This window comes from Misgurnus anguillicaudatus, chromosome 1 (genome assembly GCF_027580225.2).
Source record: "Misgurnus anguillicaudatus chromosome 1, ASM2758022v2, whole genome shotgun sequence".
NCBI classification, from domain to species: domain Eukaryota; kingdom Metazoa; phylum Chordata; class Actinopteri; order Cypriniformes; family Cobitidae; genus Misgurnus; species Misgurnus anguillicaudatus.
This window is the reverse complement of record NC_073337.2, coordinates 20,995,058-21,009,275: the sequence shown is the minus strand read 5'-3', so window position 1 is coordinate 21,009,275 and position 14,218 is coordinate 20,995,058. Positions and strand designations below refer to the sequence as shown.

The 14,218-nt window shown below is 36.4% G+C and overlaps 1 protein-coding gene across 1 annotated transcript; it reads left to right on the top strand.

Moving 5' to 3' along the window:
• Positions 1-5,341: 5,341 nt before the first annotated feature.
• Positions 5,342-13,454, top strand: LOC129432109 (plexin-C1-like). Its single transcript, XM_073867985.1, has 15 exons — positions 5,342-6,467; positions 6,685-6,788; positions 6,964-7,098; positions 7,188-7,288; positions 7,384-7,492; positions 7,566-7,728; positions 8,125-8,236; positions 9,856-9,949; positions 10,052-10,090; positions 11,369-11,502; positions 11,594-11,773; positions 11,860-11,968; positions 12,241-12,408; positions 12,539-12,691; positions 12,852-13,454. Exons 1-15 carry the CDS (start codon positions 5,585-5,587, stop codon positions 12,939-12,941), a joined length of 2,574 nt encoding a protein of 857 aa, XP_073724086.1. The 5' UTR covers positions 5,342-5,584; the 3' UTR covers positions 12,942-13,454.
• Positions 13,455-14,218: the final 764 nt, after the last annotated feature.

Sequence of the window (14,218 nt, the reverse complement as noted above, 5' to 3'; positions counted from 1 at the left end):
TGGAAGTGAAAGCAGCGCGTCTGTAAGATGTGAGGTGACTTCCGCGCAACAGACCAATAAAATTGTAGCCCTGATAGTGACATTTAGTTTGGGTTGTTTGTTTGTTAAACCATCTTATGCATAATTTAATTAAGTTGCAACTTAGCTCAATAAATGCAATTTAGGTGAGAGCAGTCGGGAAAGTAAAATTTTTTCAGAAAAACCTAATTTTTTAAAGATAAGGTTTTAGAAGGAGATACATTTTTGCTGTAGTCAATAACTCACAAGTGTGGTCTTTTCATACCAGGTGGCATTTTAAACAAATGTAAAATGACTTAAATAACATAGGTGGGTCAAAAGTCACACAAAAGAACAAGATAGATTTTTGTGTTACACTTACGTACATGACATGACCTTGTTAATGAGTAACTGCAAACATTTTATTGTTTATCTTTGCAAAACAATAATTAAATTACAATTTAAATGTCAGTTTCATCAAATGTTTCAAATGCAACTCGACAGTACAAACTTGAATTGTTGAGAATACAAAAATTCAACAGCATAAACAATATGAAAAATAAATTAAATCAACAAGTGTCAATCAACAACTTTTATCCCCTGACATTTAAACCGATTATTTTGAAAAACTCTGAGAAGGCAAACTTCAGGATGTGTTAGAGCACTAAATAACCTGTAGATTGATCAGTACTGTTTGTGTTGCAGCCAACACGCTTACAGTACCAAGAGATGTCAGATCCACATGAATTATGTCTTGTAAATATGGTTTTAAAAGGGTATATTTATAAATGTTATGCATAACAAATGTTTATTTAGTTTTTACCAATTTTCTATTTGTTTTTTCTTATTATGCCATATAGCTTTCTTAATATCGGCATTGGCCATAAAAAACATATCGTTCAACCACTAAAATAAATGAATACATTTTTTATTTAATCTCCAAATAATGTAAGAATTGAATTGGCAATTTTTATATTTTTTGTTTAATTAATGGAAATTAATTAATAAAACCTTTGTACACTGTAAAAAGTGAAAGGTTGGATCAACTTAAAAATACTTCAATTGATAACACTTAAGTTTTTTCTTAACTTAACTTTCAGGAAGAGAGTATGTTGATGTAGCTATTTTAGAACTTCCTAGACATAACAGAGGTGTTCAGCAGGGCTGTTGAAATCAATCATAATGTCATCATTGTAAATTAGGACACACCGATGAAAAAGGTCCCTAAAGATGGCCTGCATTAAATCCTGGAACACAGAGGGGACGTTGACCAATCCATACGGCATGACCAAATATTCATAAAGCTCGGTAGGTGTCACAAAGCTGTGTTCCATCCGTCACCTCTGCAAATACGAATAAGATTATATGGCACCTATGAGTTGTTCCAAGGCTGATGGGATGAGAGGAAGGGGATACCGAAACTTTTGGTGATCGGGTAGTGTAAGTGAATACATTTGCCTTTTAGGCACTGGCTTACCCAGCAGGAGGTCAATCGTACAGTCCCATGGCCAATGAGGTGGTAGTTGGGAGGTTCTCTTGGGACAGAACACATCCTGAAACTCAGAATATACAGGTGGGATAGAAACAGACACATTATTCTTTGGACTTTCTGTGTAAGTGCTGCAAACAATCATTAATGTACTTTGAGGACAACGAGAATTAGGGATGTGAGGAAAACAATTTGGGAAACATTGATCACTCCATTGTTTGATCTCACCAGTGTCCCAAGAAAGCTGTGGATGATGTTGAATTAACTAGGGTCTTCCTAGGATTATGTCTGCAGTGGAATTCTCCAGGACCAAAAACGTAATGATCTCCTGATGTAATACTCCCATTGTCAGAATGATTTCACTGATTTGATACTGAATGGATGACCGATTGAGTGGTTTACCAGTCACGGACTGAACTTTGAGTTTTTGGGGAATACGCTCTTTTTGGATTTTGTGTTCAGAATAGAGTTGGGCAGAGATAAAGTTCCTGGCTTATGCTAACGCAGGACAAACACAGACCCTGGGTCAGCGGCCGATGACGTTGGTGTCGACTTGCATGGGTTCTGGTCCCGGATAGTGTAACTCTGGCTGGTGGAGGATTTGATATGAAAGTGGTACTTTAAATTCAGCATGACATGATTGCACATGATTTTTCGTTGTGATATGTTTTCTCTGGATGAACCTTTTTTCCAGATGTCTGTGTATAGTGTATATATACAATAATGTATCTACATTGTGTACTTCTGTAAATAAATGCTTCTCCAGGTATTCTGTGTTTGATCGTTCGAGTGACAGTCTAAGGTTCCACGTTCCTCCAAGTGAAACTAAAGGAAATCTAAAAGTATGTGCTGTTACTGAGGATGACCGTTGTCATGGTAACAGCATCATCACTTACAGTTCCCAACCCAGCTGTACAGGAATACAACCCAAAGTCAATTTGAGAAGGAATGAGACAATTATAGACAGGCAGACAAAATAGCAAAAACATTAAGTCCAATTATTTGTTTATAAAATGGATTACCAAGTTTTATCTGCCACCTGGTTTCAAAGTCTTTGAAATTGTTGAAATTGTTTATCTGTCCATCAGTTGTGGAATGATGATTTACGTGCCGGGGAACATGTCATGTTTTTTGTTTCATTTTATTGTCTTTGCTTGCCCCCTCTAGGGTATTTTCTGTTACTTATTAAAGTATCTTGTCATGAGCTGTCTGCATTTGGATTCTGTCCTCTCCACAAAGGAACAATATGGAGTTTGTAAAATCATTGTTTTATCCCTCCAATAAAGAGCTGTAATATTTGGCTAAAATGGACAGAGTGGATCCTGTATAGGTGTTGTAGGAGTTTATTTGTTATGCTAAACTCAGCTAATTATAACTTTAGTTTCAATTCACACCATTCACACTTTGTCACGGTTGGTATAACCGGATAATAGAAAATAATAATAGATGAACCCAAACGCAAGATGTAAGAAAATATAACAAAGATTTATTTACAAAAACTGAAACACCCACGAGGGGGTAAAACTGAAAGGAATAAAACAATGTGATGAAACACAAATGAATGGAACAGATACACAGGAACCATAACACTGGGAATATACAACAAACATCAAACAATGCACGCACACCACACAGAGAACACAAGGGCATAATAAAGACACCACATCAATGGGGAACAGGTGAACATAATTAATCACTTAAGACATGATTACATAAGGGAGTAGGGTAAAAGTGACAAGACACTGGGAACACGTGTTACACATACATGATGTGAAACAACACGTATTCCCACATAAAACAATGCTGCCCTGGTCCTGCCCTCTGGATAATAACCAAGGTCAGGCAAGACCATGACAGCCACAAAACAGTGGGAACACGTGTCACACAGATATGATGTGAACACACGTGTTCCCACATACACACACTGCTGCCCTGACCTTGCCCACAGAACATAGACCTGATCTACACTAAGGTCTGGCAAGATCACGACAGCAACAAGACACCGGGAACATGTGGCAGCCACACACAGAATGTGATCCCACATGTCCCCACACAGAACATGATACTGCCACGGTCCTGTCAGATGCACTCAGACCTAAATCTAGCACGGATGTCTGACAGGACCATGACACACTTACCTCAGAGGAAATGTGTGAATGAGTTTCATGTTTGCAGATATATCCATAGTTTACGTAATAGGCAGATGCATGTCATTGTCTATATTAGTATTGTTCATTATAACAAAATATTTATTGTATTCACAACTTAGGTTTTTATTCTCTTTATATCTAAGAATTTATGGTTTTACACCCATCCTTATGATGGCAATAGTTTTATTAATTTGATGTTGAAAGTTGGTGACATCACTTTGAACTCTGCTGGTTTGACCCACCAGCCTGGTCCAGAGTTTATTGGATTTACAACCACACATATTGACAATGATGTAATTGTGAATATAAAGGTAAATTGGTAATTTTCGAAGTAAAAAAGTATTTTTTAATGCTCAGATTTTTTGTCGTAATGTAAAGTGTTTTCTAAATAGTATAGAAAGCATGTGTCAAAGCTATTGTCATAATAAGATTGATCATGGCTGCCAGTGTATGATTTGAACATGTTGAATGATTTGTAAACGCGTAAATCTAAATCAGGTTACCTTGTTTATCATAAAAAATATATTGATTGGGATAAAATTACAAAAGTAAATGTCATTTAAATGAATGTACAACATTTACATGGTTTCTTTTAGTGTTCTTGTACTTGACATTAATTCACACAGGGGCGGTTAACCTAGTCCCAGACTAAAATGCGTGTTTGAGTTGCCTTTGTTTAAAAACACCTTGTACTGACATATCTTAACATATTGTTTGTCTCAAGATGCACACCTGTTTTGTTTTTGATATGGTTTGTTTGTAAAAACGACTTAAATGTCCTAATAAAACTAAGGCCTAGTTCTGGATTAATCTAAACCCTGTCCGGGAAACTGCCCCATAGAGTATAAACTGTCATAACCTAATAAGGGTTACAGATTTATTGGTCTGTTGCGTGGAATTCACCTTTCATCTTACACTCTGCTTTCATTTCCCACTCATCTGTGGACGCATCTCAAAGGGTGTGTTGGGTGGTGGTGACAACATCTCATCAATTCAACTGCTTTATAAGACCACCAAGATATGAAAGATGAGAGAGAATTAAAATATTGCATTTGAGACAAGCTTTGATGGAGATATCAGGGACTTTGTAGTTGGTACAGTACATTTTTTGTTATTAATGACCATCGACTACAACGACTACTTCGATGACACTATTTATAGAAAAGACATTTGAATGCCACACATCCAAATTCCATTTCTGGTGCCTTTTGAAGCGAACAGTAACTAGCCAAAAATTCAAAATATGGATACATATTAAAACATTATGCTTCAATGTTTCAAACAATACATTAGTTTGGCCTGTATCCATATTTTGTACTTTTGGCTAGTGCCACATACCATCTTGGATGTGCATTATTTTAATTCAACGGCCTGTCGTCAATTATTCCTTACTTAATGATCACACACAACGAAGATAAACACAGTAACAACAAACAAGATCTGACAAAGACTGGATGGGAAATATATACATGTGATAACAATAAATATATACATTACAAGGAGGAAACAGGTGATGACAATGGCACTAATTACTAAACATGTAAAAATGATTAACCAATAATGACAATGATAATGAACACAATAATGATTAAACACAAAACTGACACAATGACAACAAAACCCTGAAACAGAACCTTTTGGAACCTTATTTTTTAAGACTATAAAAATTAAAAGGTGCTTCCCATTCTCCTCATAGCCTATTTAACAAATTGTGACCCTGTCTGTGAAAACGCAGCTAGTCTTTTTTTATTTAGGCTATGATTTAAATTAACCTAAAATTTAATTATGACACTTTAACCAGTTTTTGTAGGACGCAGGTTACGCACTGAGTCATCTCACGCATCTTGCTTTTCTCTTTCATCTTTAACATCCAGTTCAGGACGCATCTTTTCTCATTTATCTGATCGCTCTGTTGACTTGTTGCTGAAAGCATCTCAATTCAGGCAGGATGAAAGGATTCTCACTTGCCTTGCTTACACCTTTGAACTATTGCATTTGCGATGATGTGCAGAACTTTGATGGAGACATCAGGGACTTTGTAGTTGGTAACAGTAAATTGTTTGTTCTTACTGATCGTCGACTACATCAGATGACAAACAATCTATCTGTGGAAAAGACTAAGGATTTTAATGCCACACATCCAAACTCTGTTACACTTCTGGTCCCTTTTGAGGCGAACGGCACCCTGATTACATGCGCAACATCTAACGGTGGATACTGTGAAGTTCTTGATCTCAATAATATTACAAACAGAATTTACTGGGAAGCCAAATCCAGTGTACCACAGGCAAATGAGAAATCCATAGCATTTATAGTGGACAGCAACCCTAATAAAATCCATAATGGCGCTTACCTGCTGGTTGGGAGGAAGAATTTTGTCGCCTTGTGGAGCACTTTAGATTCTCAACCAGGCTCCCTTTTCTCTCCATCGGACGACGGATCACATCAATTACGTAGATACGTAGAGTTTATAGACGGGTTTCAGATCATTTTGCTCAAACTCTCGTACCTGTTTCTTAACGCAAAGACTGAGTCCGGTCGGCAAGCGTTTGCTCTCAGGCTCAACAATGCCAAAAGAAAGAAGAAAGACATTCTGAAGAGCATAACTGGAACAATGTTAAAATGTTGCAGTGATGAATCTCGTCCTGTCCTCATCGCATCAGCTCTTATTTCCTCAGATAAAGCTGTGATCTGGACAGGTGTCTTCAGTGCGCAAAATGATCTAGAGGACACTGCACTTGCTGTTTACGACCTCAGTAATGTTGATGACAAAGGTAAAGATTTCTGCTTCAGCGGCAAGACATGTAAGCTTAGTTCACAGGTAAGGGATGGTGCTATTTTTATTTTTGCATTTATTTATTTATTTACTTTGCATGTAGCCTATCTGGCCAGTGCAGACAAGAACTGATTCTACTGGTTTGACTCATGTTTATGCAAAACAACGTTTGAAATAAAATAAAATATCCTGCTTATTTCACCATTTATCTAAGATAAATAAAGCTGACATTTTTTTCTGTTCATTACAGATAGATCCACACCATTCGCCAGTAGCAGTAGTTTTCAAATACAAGTCAATGAGTTCAGTAGCAGCAGTTAGGAGTGAATCCTGGATTGTGCTCTTCATTGGAACCAAAGATGGACAACTGATAAAGGTCGGGTCCGTTCTTTTTCTGTTTCTTTCTGTACATTTTCCTTCGTTTAAATCTCTCATAATCTCCTCCGAATTATGTTCTACTAGAACCTAGCAATGTTTGTTTTTGGAGTAGTACTCGGCTCTAAAATGCAGTCCTTTTTAAGTTTGTATTATGACATTGTTTGTATTTGTAGGTTGTGTTGGATGAGAAATTCAGTCCAGGCTGTCCCACAGTGCTGTACAGATCTGATGATGATCAAAAAGTGCTTACCAAGATGCATTTAGATCCAGTAGATAACAAACATATCTACATAGCTCTGAAAAACCAAGTGAGGATTTCATTTAACAAACAATTACATTTATTAAATGCTTCTGATCAAAGTAAATGTGAAATTTTCTTCTCATTGTTTTAATATAGATCAGAAGAGTGTCTGTGGTTCAATGTGTTAAACACAGCTCTCTGAGAGACTGCAGAGCTGCGCTGGATCCTCTCTGTGGTTGGTGTGTTGAGACACGCAGGTCTGGATGCTGCTACTATACGTACCCCTATACAAACTATATATTTTTAATATTCAACATCAAACTTTAACTGATATATTTTTGCTTGTGTCAAGATGTTCCACCCAGGATGAATGCTTGATCTCTGCATGGATATCCTTCCCAAATAACTCCATTCAGAAACCACTGCTGTCTTTTCAGGTGGCAGAGAAATCCTCTAGAGAGGTAGATCATAATCCACTTGATTTGTTCTTTTTAATAGATTACTGTTTACCAATCAGTGTTATCCCTTACACAGATTACTCTACATCTCACCTTGAGTCTGGACAGCACACAAAATCCTGCCATCTTTTCTTGTGCATTCACCACAGCGGGTGTGAACCTGTGTGATAGATCTGATCCTGCTATAATTTTTCCAAACTGCTCCTGTGGTTTTTCAGACCAGCTTCTGTCTAGTGGAGGTTGGTTCTCTTTCACTGGAGCTTAGACTGTCTTCCTCATCAGTTTATATAAATAAATACAGAAGCTTGCTGTAGTGGTAGTGCAGATTTTTACAGGATCTCAGAAAGATCAATAGGAGAAAAGATGCTAATTTCACCCCACTTGTTTCTGCAATGTTTAGGAATAAAAAACAGATCAAAGGATTTGATGTCTGTATAAATTCAGTAACCACTCTTTAAATTACAACATGTTTGCAATAATCTCCAAACAATGTAAGAATTGAATTGGCAATTATTAAAGTTTTTGTTTAAGTAATTGAAATAAATCAATAAAACCTTTCTGGGATTCATTGTAAAAAAAATTGGTTGTATAACAATTGTTATAAGTATTAATGGGGTTTTGTGTAATCTGTTCAGGTTTGAAGATTTTAGCTTCAGTTATTGTTGAGAATCAGAAGATCACAGAGACCCTGATGCTGAAGAACTGCTCCAGTATTACAGATAATTCAACAACGACTTCTTATACACAGTGAGGACTGCAACAACTTGAAACGACTAATTTGTTTGACCTATAGTTATTTCTAAAATAAGAATTTTGGGTAACGTTTTACAAGGTTTTGTTTGTTAATATTAGTAAATGCATTAAGTAACAATGAACAATATAGTTTTAAATTAAAGGATTAGTCCATTTTCTTAAAAGAAAAATCCAGATGATTTGCTCACCACCATGTCATCCAGAGTGTTGATGTCTTTCTTTGTTCAGTCGAGAAGAAATTATGTTTTTTGCGGAAAACATTGCAGGATTTTCCTCATTTTGATGGACTTTAGTGGAGGCCAGCATTTGGTGCTTGACTCAACACTTAACAGTTTTCTTCCAACGGAGTTTCAAAGAACCACAAACGATCCCAAACGAGGCATAAGGGTCTTATCTAGCAAAACGATTGTCATTTTTGACAAGAAAAATAGAAAATATGTACTTTTAAACCACAACTTTTCGTCTAGGTCCGGTCCAGCGCGACCTAACGTAAATGCGTAGTGACGTAGGGAGGTCACGTGTTACATATATAAAACGCACATTTGCGGACCATTGTAAACAATAAACTGACACAAAGACATTAATTAGTATCAGTTGACATACAACAACGTAGGAACGGTCCTCTTTCTCAACACTTGTAAACACTGGCGCGGAGTTTCGCATCCGCTGTGACCTCTTGACGTCATGACGTATTGGGTGGGGTCAGCTGGCGCATCACGACCGGATCAAGACGAGAAGTTGTGCTTTAAAAGTGTATATTTGTTATTTTTATTGTCAAAAATGACAATCGTTTCGCTAGATAAGAACCTTATGCCTCGTTTGGGATTGTTTATAGTCCTTTGAAACTCCGTTGAAAAAAACTGTTAAGTGTTAAGTATTAAATGTTGGGCTCTATTAAAGTCCATTGAAATTAGAAAAATCCTGCAATGTTTTCTTCAAAAAACATAATTTCTTCTCGACTGAACAAAGAAAGACATCAACATTTTGGATGACATGGTGGTGAGTAAATTATCTGGATTTTTCTTTTAAGAAAATTGACTAATCCTTTAAGTTTATTTAACTAAGTTCGGGAGGAGCATGGTCATGTGATCCAACCAATCAGCGCAAAAAGTTGCCTATACATAACAGTCCCTCACCTCTGTCCCGTGACAGGTTTTTATCCCTCACTCTCAGCTAGAGGCCAATTCACACTGATCCAACGGAGTCTGTTGGCAGTTGTTGGATCAAAGTAAATTAGACTTTAGAATGTTGGTGTCTTGGTTTCTATTAGTGTATGTTGGAGTTGGTAGTTGTTGGACTAGTGTGCTTTGACCTTAATACCTCTATCCTAGTTTATTTGCAAAAGTGTTCTGTTAAAACGCTCTGTGCAACATAACCTGACATGCAAAGCCCATCATGTTTTGTAACCACAGTGCAGCCTTGAAGGTCTTACTGTAGTTATGGACATTTGAACTAATATATTATTTCTTTAAAATGTATTAATATATTTTCTTACAGTACAATGTATGATTATAATTAATACATCTTAGTTAATCAGTTTGCTCAGTCAGATGCTTTGGGCCAGTACTTTTACTTTTAACCGTAGAGTCTCATTGTAACACTAAATAATGCAGGTGTGTGCAGTGCATCTCGGCTGGATGTCATTGGTCCTCTTCTGTCAAGCGTTGTGACTGGACACAGGAACCTGAACCACAATTACAAATACAGGTAAAAATAAATTATAAGATTCGGAATGTATAAATTTGGTCATGTAATCTTCTAAAAGAGTTTAATGAAGCACTCATAGTTTTTTCGTTCTCTATTCTTTAGAATGTTTGCAAAGATGTACACTATGATACAGACTACAAAGTAAGTGTCACATTAAATTTGTGCTTTACTTATTGTATAAGAAGTATGGAAAGTAAAATAATTTTGTGTCTGTATTTTATGCTGCGTTCATCATCCATTCATTTATTTTTCAAACCCACTTATGCTCTGAAGGGTAGCAGGAGGGCTGGAGCCTTTAAAGTAAATTTTAAATTATACCACAGGCCTGTTGAATGCTTTATTTTGATTGGTTGAGAAATGTTCATGGGTGTTAATTATTTTTCTGTAAACCTCACACCAAACCTGTCAAATGTCTTTAAATAACCACCAAAGCTACATTTGTGGTAACCGTGATATACAAGGAATAATTGACTCTGGTCCTTTGAATTATTTGAAAATTGTAAAAGTGTAAACAAAGGCAAGCAGAGGCGATGGATCCAAATGCAAGTGATTTTAATATAACACAAAGTTTTACAAAACAGTAACAGAAAACAGGTAACAGAAATAAACATAACTCTAAACCAGATAATCAACATATAACGACTGACAAAAGACACTGGGCCTATTGCTGCGTTCCAGGTAGGTTTTTGAGCACGTGAATTACGACTTCAAAACCACGACTCACGACTCTATGCGTTCCAGGCAGCCTGTAACCCGTGTTTTTACAACCTTCTACCTGTGAAAGTGCACTGGAACGGCAGTCAAACCCGTGACTTCCCACCCGTGAACTCGTACTAGATCGATGTACTCCCAGTTCATAGTCGTGAGTCGTGGTTTTGAAGTCGTGATTTACGAGTTACAGGTTGCCTGGAACGCAGCATAAATATACACATGGGTTAACAAGATAACAAGACACACCTGGAAAACAGTCAACACGAGGATAGGGTGACCATACGCGCCATTCTTCCCGGACGTGTCCTGGCCAGGATTTCCGGTTCGTCTTCCGGAAGTCATATTTGACGACCGCATACCTCATAGAGGATTATTATTATTATTACAGAAAAGCAACCGTTACATTTTAATGTAAGAATGAAACTACGATTGTATGTATTGTGTTTTTAACTGAATGGCATATGCGGTCAACAAATACAACTTCCGGAAGACGGACCGAAATCCTGGCCAGGACGTGTCCGGGAAGAATGGCACGTATGGTCACCCTACACGAGGACCAGTGAACTAAACAACTACACAAAACTACAAACATGGCTTGCAGAAACATAACTTCAGGACTGTGACAAAAATAATGTATATATTTGATCAACATTTTTTAGAAACACAATAACATGTTAGTATGTTTACTTCTAATATTCTGTGTCATAGGTGCCAGAGATTCTCTCTATAGAGCCGAACAGAGTTTCTTTCCATGGCAGAAACAATGTTTTACTAACAGGAAGGAACCTGGGATCTGTCATCAAAATTCGTATTCAAGGGGATCTGGACTGCTTTTCAAAAGAGTGAGACTTTTTGACTTTTTGTGTTTGTTCTGATGTCTGTGTATAGTATATATATAAAATAGTTTTTGTGTGAATAAATGTGTCTCTCCAGGTTTCCTGTGTTTGATCGTTCGAGTGACAGTCTAAGGTTCCACATTCCTCCCAGTGAAACTAAAGGAACTCTAAAAGTGTGTGTTGTTACTGAGGATTACCGTTGTCATGGTAACAGCAACATCACTTACAGTTCCCAACCCAGCTGCACAGGAATACAACCCAAAGTCACATGGGGAAGGTATAAGACCTTTAGACACACAGACAAAATAGCAAAAACTTAAGTAAAATTATTCAGTTATAGAAAATTGTGTATTTGTCCATCAGTGGTGGAAGGAAGATTCACGTACAGGGAAACAATATGGAGTTTGTGGAATCAATCATTGTGCATCCCTCCAGTAAAGAGATCAAAACACAATACAACACGAGCTCAAAGGTAAAATGTCCTTATAATGCTCATATTTGGCTGATAGTGTCATGCTGTGGTCAGCTATTTAACTTTAGTTTCAAAATTGCCCCAATTCACCCATACTTAAGATTAAATGTGTGAGTTTCCTTTTGCACAGGTAGATATATCCATAGTTTACTTAATAGGCAAATCCGTCTCATTGTCCATATAAGTTTTGTTTATTATTACAAAATATTTATTTTATTCACAAATTACATCTTACTATACACTAAGTCATATTTTCATTTTTTATATCTAAGGATTTATGGTTTTACACCTACCCTTATGATGGCAATGGTCTCATTAATTTGATGTTGAAAGTTGGTAACGTCACTTTAGACTGTGCTAGTTTGACCCACCAGCCTGATCCAGAGTTTATTGGATTTACAACCACACAGATGGACAATGATGTACTGGTGATTATAAAGGTAAACACTGATTTTAATGATACGGTGACTGTCACTGCAGGTACTATAAGTGTGATACACACAAACAGAAATTAAGATATTAATCATTCTTACGCACTACCTCTTATATATCTCTCTCTCTCTCTATCAGAAAAATGCAGATCAGTTAAATTTGAGTATGAATGAGGTGAAGGTGTCTGGTGTAGATGGAGAGGATGAATATGATTGTGTTCTGGAAGAGATTTCCTCTCAAACCATTACATGTTTGATTAAAGGAGCCCTGATCTCAGTTGAGTCTGTCACTGTAAGTTTAAATTATTTATAAATCAATCATAGTTTTCAAAGTGCTTAGCAATGTCAGACACAAAAACAGACAAAGAGTGAGATTTTTGATGTCTTTATAGTATTTTTAATTACACAGTTTTTTCATCTGTATAAGAAAAATCCATCTGTGTTTATTTCAGATCAGGGTTGGAAAATCGTTCAGTCTTACGATGGGACAAAGCAGTTCAAAATATTTGTTTTGCATTAGACCACAGGACACATCTGGTTAAGTATGAAATGGCAAAAGAATTAAATATCGACATTTCTGTGGTAGTTTGGAAAAACGTAATTGTCTAAGACTAGAGAAACTAATTGCTTCATGTTAAATTTCTTTTTTAAATTTTATATTTCCTGTAATATTGCTATTTTTAACATGTGTAATTATTTGTTTAGCCTTATGTTTAATGAATTTTTTTCTGCTTTAGTGGCCAATGAGACCCCATTATAGATTCCATAATTGAAAAAATTAAGTCTAATGCCCTGTTTGCACTAATAACAGGTCAGCTTAACACAGACATCACATGTGCAAACTTGCTTAGCAGAAAGCTGCTTTTTCAAGTAGATTAGAAAAGCTTTTGTCAGATGCACTGTTCTCTAAACACCAGGTGGCGCTCTATACTTACATATTAAGTGTACAATACTGTACATTATATAAATTTAAAACGTAAACCTTCCTTCAGTCTACTGTTTACTGTTATATATTTTTGTAATGAGAGACTTTGATAATATGATTAATTATTGTCTTGTTTGACATGGCTGAGCCTGGTCAGTACTTGGATGGGAGACCACCTGCACTGAAAAAAATGATTCATTGAATTTAATCAATTTTTTTAAGGTAAGTGGTTGCAATCAATTTATTTAAGCTACATTTTAACAAAAGTTTTATATTTTATTTTACTTTACTAATATTTTTTGTTTAAATGTAGCTTAAATAAATTGATTGCAACCACTTACCTTAAAATAATTGATTAAATTCAATGAATCATTTTTTTCAGTGTGGGAAAAACCAGGTTGCTGCTGGTGGTGGTGTTAGTGAGACCAGCAGGGGGTGCTCACCCTGTGGTCTGTGTGGGTCCTTACACCCCAGTATAGTGATGGGGACACTATACTGTCAAAAAAGCACAGTCCTTCGGATGAGACGTTAAACCGAGGTCCTGACTCTTGGTGGTCATTAAAAATCCCAGGATGTCCTTTGAAAAAGAGTAGGGGTGTGCCCCGGCATCCTGGCCAAACTTGCCCATTGGCCTACTAATCATCCCTCATACTAATTGACTATATCACTATATTGCATTCTTGGGATGTATTGTTCCATGATTTAGTGTGTCAGACTGACCCATTTAGTAAGAATGTCAAGGGAAATAAACATTAACACCTCTTCAGAAAAATTATAGCCATCTACATATATCATTCTTTTGAAAATTATTATAATTACTCACAATGATCTATTCACAGTGTTTTCCCCTCTTTTATTTGATTTAATGTCTTACTTCACCATCTTTGACTTTGT

Excerpts from the sequence above, each read along its gene's own strand:
- LOC129432109 (XM_073867985.1), top strand. The coding sequence starts at position 5,585 with ATGAAAGGATTCTCACTTGCCTTGCTTACACCTTTGAACTATTGCATT. Across the intron at positions 7,729-8,124 it reads CCAGCTTCTGTCTAGTGGAG|GTTTGAAGATTTTAGCTTCA; the intron begins GTTGGTTCTCTT and ends TAATCTGTTCAG. Across the intron at positions 8,237-9,855 it reads ACAACGACTTCTTATACACA|GTGTGTGCAGTGCATCTCGG; the intron begins GTGAGGACTGCA and ends TAAATAATGCAG.